Source organism: Bufo bufo, chromosome 4, assembly GCF_905171765.1.
Source record: "Bufo bufo chromosome 4, aBufBuf1.1, whole genome shotgun sequence".
Lineage (NCBI taxonomy): Eukaryota > Metazoa > Chordata > Amphibia > Anura > Bufonidae > Bufo > Bufo bufo.
In genome coordinates this window covers 608447492-608453670 of record NC_053392.1, presented here as the reverse complement: position 1 = coordinate 608453670, position 6179 = coordinate 608447492, and the positions used below count along the sequence as shown (strand labels likewise).

Sequence of the window (6179 nt, the reverse complement as noted above, 5' to 3'; positions counted from 1 at the left end):
CATGGCTCAACAGACAGTATCACACATAACAGACTTAGATACATCAGCTCAGCAGACAGTATCACGCATCATAAGATTAGATACATGGCTCAGCAGACAGTATCACACATAACAGACTTAGATACATCAGCTCAGCAGACAGTATCACACATGATAGGTAGAGATGAGTGAAGTTTTGAAAAATTCGATTTGTCATGAATCACTTTCTACTGTATGTAGTGGGCGCAATGATGGGGAACGGCGATCACGCTGCACCCGTCATTTAACGCCTCAGATGCCGCTGATCGCGGCACCTGTGACTCACTTTCAGCCGCTCAGGGGTTAATCCGGGGTTAAAAAACAAAAAATTATACTGCCCTCATCCACTTGCTCATGGAGAGGCCGTCCGCTCCCATCTCGATTGAAGAAAAAACGTCAAAGGAGCTGCGGAGAGCGGGATGACGTTACCGCACTCATCACAGGTCCTTTGGCGGGTTTACTTCAATCAAGATGGGAGCGGACGGCCTCTCCATGAGTAAGTGGATGAGGGCAGTATAATTATTTTTTTAATCCACATTGTGAGAAAAATTGATTCGTTACCTCGAAGCGCGAGGAAATTCGGATTCACGACAAACTCAGCAGGCAGTATCACACATGATAGGCTTAGATATAGTGGCTCAGTAGACAGTATCACACATGATAGGCTTAGATATAGTGGCTCAGTAGACAGTATCACACATGTCAGGCTTAGCTACATTGGCTTAGGAGATGTAACACACATGATAGGCTAAGATACATGGCTCAACAGTCAGTATCACACATGACAGGCTTAGATACATCAGCTCAGCAGACAGTATCACACATTATAGAATTAGATACACTGGCTCAACAGAGTCACACATGATAGGCTTAGATACAGCTGCTCAACAGATAGTATCAGATGACAGGCTTAAATTCACAGCTCTGTAGGTAGCATTGCACATGGCAGGATTAGATACACAGCTTATAAAATACTATGGCACATGGTGGGATTAGATACACATCTTATTAGGTACTATAGCACATGGTGGGATGAGGGCTCATGCACATTGCCGTTGCCCGTATTGTGGCCCGCAAATATGCAGGCACAGACCGTGTGCTCCCCGCATCACGGATGCGGACCCTTTCACTTCAATGAGTACGCAATCCGGAAGGTCGGTGCGGAACGGAGGCACGGAACTCCGAGGAAGCACTACGTTCTATTTTTTTGCGGTGCAGACGGATCATGGACCCATTTAAGTTGAATGGGTCTGGATCCGTCTGCGGAATCCACACGGATGTTGCCCGTGCAGTGGGGAACGCTTAGCTGACAGTGTCACATATGTTAGGATTAGATACATAGCTCAGCAGGCAGTATCACACATGATGGAGTTAGATACACAGCTCAGCAGACAGTATCACACAAGATAAGATTAGATATACGGCTCAACAGGCAATATCACACATGACAGCATTAGATACACAGCTCAGCAGGCAGTATCACACATGATAGGATTAGATACACAGCTCAACAGGCAGTATCATGCATGATAGGGTTAGATACGTAGCACAACAGGTAGCATCACACAAAATAGGCTTAGATACATCGCTCACCAGACAGTATTACACATGATGGTCTTAGATACATAGCTCAGCAGGCAGTTTCACACCTCATAGGATTAGATACACAGATCAGCAGACAGTATCACACAGGATAGGATTAGATACACAGCTCAGCAGGCAGTTTCACACCTGATAGGATTAGATACACAGCTCAGCAGGCAGTATCATGCATGATAGGATTAGATATGTAGCACAACAGGTAGCATCACACAAAATAGGCTTAGATACATCGCTCACCAGACAGTATTTCACATGATGGTCTTAGATACATAGCTCAGCAGGCAGTATCACACATGATAGGCTTAGATACATAGCTCTGTAGGTAGTATTACACATGATAGGATTGGATACACAGCTTAGCTGACAGTGTCACACATTATAGGCTTAGATAGATAGCTCAGCAGGCAGTATCACACACGATGTAATTAGATACACAGCTCAGCAGACAGTATCACACAAGGTAAGATTAGATATACGGCTCAGCAGGCAGTATCACACACGATGTAATTAGATACACAGCTCAGCAGACAGTATCACACAAGGTAAGATTAGATACACGGCTCAGCAGGCAGTATCACACATGACAACATTAGATACACAGCTCAGCAGGCAGTTTCACACCTGATAGGATTAGATACACAGCTCAGCAGGCAGTATCACGCATTATAGGATTAGATACGTAGCACACAGGTATCATCACACAAAATAGGCTTAGATACATCGCTCACCAGACAGTTTTACACATGATGGTCTTAGATACATAGCTCAGCAGGCAGTATCACACATGATAGGCTTGGATACACAGCTTAGCTGTCAGTGTCACACTTTATAGGCTTAGATACATAGCTCATCAGGCAGTATCACACACAATGAACCCTGATACATCACTCAGCAGACAGTATCACACATATTAGGCTTAGATACATCACTCACCAGACAGTATTATACATGATGGTCTTAGATGCATAGCTCAGCAGGCAGTATCACACATGATAGGCTTGGATACACAGCTTAGCTGACAGTGTCGCACTTTATAGGCTTAGATACATAGCTCATCAGGCAGTATCACACACAATGAACCCTGATACATCACTCAGCAGGCAGTATCACACATAATAGGCTTAGATACATCACTCACCAGACAGTATTATACATGATGGTCTTAGATGCATAGCTCAGCAGGCAGTATCACACATGATAGGCTTAGATACATAGCTCTGTAGGTAGTATTACACATGATAGGATTGAATACACAGCTTAGCTGACAGTGTCAGACTTTATAGGCTTAAATACATAGCTCAGAAGGCAGTATCACACATAAGGAACCCTGATACATCACTCAGCAGGCAGTATCACACATAATAGGCTTAGATACACCAGCGCACACCGTATCTAACCAGACAGAAACAAGACCCAGCCATACAGAGAAGGAGATAAATCCATTTATATCGAGCGGTACATCTGGCAGCGAGGACACGGCGGGTACACATGCTTACATAGGAAAATCCTTGCTGCTGACATTAGCCATAAAACACAATTTTCTTCTGATTGCGCCTCCAGTAAATATGATCCGTTCGTGAGGACACAATATGCGCATCATTTATGCAGATTACTGGGCAACTAAAATCACCAGCATCATCACAGTACATAATGCAGGCGGACCAGGGAGCAGAGGGGTTAATGCCAGCCCCTAACTATGTCCAGCAGTCGGATGGGGCTGAGCGCGGCAGACAGTCCTATGCGTCAGCCATTAGCGCCGGGTCAGCATGTCGTCTTCCAGAAGAGATTTTCACCATTTCTTTAAAGCCTCTGTGATCCCCAGAAGAAGGAGCAGGATGAGACTTCCTTAAGGAAAGCGTCATCCTCCTCCTTCATCTCGGATCCATTCCCGCTTTCCCAAAATGAAATAAATTGAAAAAAATGGAGTAATAAACATGACACATAAATAAAATAAAATTCCCTTTGTCATCACTAGTGCGTACATTGACTGTAGACCTGTAGAGGATTGACCGATCGGAGTGATCACAAGGGGCGGAGTCACATTCAGGCACCTCAATCACTTCTAACCAATGGAAATGCCTTTTATTTGGGTCAAAATTTATCGGATGCACCAGCCATAGGGACATAGCTTAAGAGGGGCTGGAAGGGCACTTGCCCCAAATGCTGGGCACCAGGGGTGGATACAAGGCTACAATGTGTATGTTTTACACCCCCCCCATGGGGGGCAATTTAAAAAATGCAATCAAACTCTCCTTTCTACATTTGTTACTATCTTAGATGATTATTATTGCACCCGTGAGCCCCAATTATCTGTACGCTCCCATACGTTCCCCCAACTGAAATATCTCCTAAACCTCTTACGGAACCACCACCCATTGACCCATGGACCAACGAGCTGGCAACATGGATAATTTAATTATAATATCGAATTATAAAATCATATTTGAAGTAGAAGCCATGTAGAGCAAAGGACAGGGTGGAAGGCTTGGGGGGTTTTCGGACATCTTAACCTGACCCCGGTAAGGGCTTTAAAGCGTGAGGTATGGGCAAAGCTTGGATGCTGTGGGGGAAGAGTGGCGGAGGCAAACACTGCAAGACTTTCTGCATCGCTATAAGATACAAGGTGGCGGGTGTATTGCCCACCAAGTAATTGAATTTGTCCTCTCCTAGTAAGGGATTCCAAAATTCCGGGTTATCTTGAAGGATCTTCCTCATCTTGAAGTTCAAGGAGGGGGAAAAAAGTAGCAGATAGTACAAGCAGAGTTTTTTGGAGTCTACGTTGACCTTGGAGCTCCATAACTGCTCCAAGATGACATCCAAAGGGGTTTCCCCCTTCCGGTCCATGATCTTGGGGGATGCCCCATTGCCTAGGAGGATGAGAACAGTTTCTGCACTCAAGAGCTCACAGGCCAAGTGGAGAGGGGTCTTGCCATCGGACAAATGGAAGCAGCTGGCCCGATTGATGTAGGAATTTAGGCTCGGAAGCTTGTGGGACATCTTAATGATCATGATTAAGATGTCTCGTCTGTCGTAGGTGACGGCCAAGGCCAAGTGGGGGGCGGAAGGAGGACAACAACAGAACTTGATTCCTGGCACCTTCAGAGCTTCCTCCGGGAAATGAGACAGCAAATATTGGGCATAACGCAGGTGATTATGCACCACTGCATACATCAGGGCATCGGATGGAGAATAGCACCTCATGCTCGCGTCTTCATCCCACTGAAAATATTCCATAGTCCTTATCTCCTCCAGTTTCCATACGGGTTCCTGGTCCCGTACAGCCTGGTAGAACATGTAGGAGTAGAATTTGCATTGCTCGTCTTGCAGGCTGACCTGGTTGCTGCACATGTCTTCTTCTGCCGCTGGAACAAAAAAAATATATGGAAATATTCGGAGGTTTTCTTAAAGGGTGGTGGTAAGGAAGAGGGGATCTACCACCGTCACACAGTCCTTGCATAGAGGAGCACAGCCTCAAGGCACCATTGCGGCAGGTTCATCTTGTAGCACGAGCCTTCGGGTGGATTTAACCCTTGCTGCTGTTCCTTTCTTCCAACCGCCGTGCAATGACACGGGTTCCAGGCGAAAGGGCTTAATCATCAGCAGCAGGAGGCTCCAGCATCCAATGCCCCTGTAACCCCTGATAGTAGGAAACCCCTCCTTCCTCTCCCAGCCCCTGCATGCTACATGCACATTGTGTCAGTCTGCTCTCGCCGCCCCGCTCTCGTACTGCAGTGGTAGGAGTTGGTCTTGACTGCTCTACTTGCAATGTCTGCGAGATGGGGGTTGGGTATACCTTGCATTTTGCATTGCAAAATGCATTTGCATTGTATAATATAGGCTGGCATCCAATGAATTTGGAGAAAGTTGAATGGTCTAGAAGGAAGGGGGGGTTGGTTCTGAGAAGAGATTATCACTGGCAGGGAATCGATATTTATAGAACGGTAGATTATATTAATGAAGCGTCATGGAGGAAGCGTTGTGCGAGTGACGCTGCCGTGTGTCTGGAGAAGGACGTCTCGAGTTGTGCTGCAAAGGGAGTGGGAATAATGTGCCCAGGATGATGGATGGGGCTGTTCTCCTCTTTGTTTCTGGCTCCGTTCCCAAGGACAAGATTTCCTTTTGCTGCAGAAGATATTGAAATGGTTTCAGCAGATCGATTCTTCTCATAAGATTGACAGACTCCCTTCTGAAACAGTGCAAACAATAAGTGCGTTAGTGCAAACAATAAGTGCGTTAGTCCAGCTCACCCGACGCTCCTGTGCAAGGCCGGCTCTTCACATAGGCATAACAAGAAAAAGTTCCAGCTCGGAGTAGATCATACGTTACTGCATCTTTATTCCAGTATTCACATGACAGGGAAAACGTAGTCAGCTTCACCTCCCTCCACCTCCCATCAGATCAGCAGATCTCAATCACGATCCAGAAGGTTCGAAACATGTTGATCTGATGGGAGGTGAACGTTTTCCCTGTCATGTGAATACTGGAATAAAGATGCAGTAATGTATGAACTACTCCGTGCTGGAACTTTTTCTTGTTATCTCTTCTGAAACACTCTGTGC

General features: G+C 45.8%; 1 protein-coding gene across 1 annotated transcript; it reads right to left on the bottom strand.

The window, feature by feature from the left end:
* Positions 1–3080: 3080 nt before the first annotated feature.
* LOC120997545 (ankyrin repeat domain-containing protein 9-like) lies at positions 3081–5834 on the bottom strand. The gene has a single exon (XM_040427636.1). It carries the CDS (start codon positions 4966–4968, stop codon positions 4126–4128), a length of 843 nt encoding a protein of 280 aa, XP_040283570.1. The 5' UTR covers positions 4969–5834; the 3' UTR covers positions 3081–4125.
* Between the last annotated feature and the right edge of the window lie 345 nt (positions 5835–6179).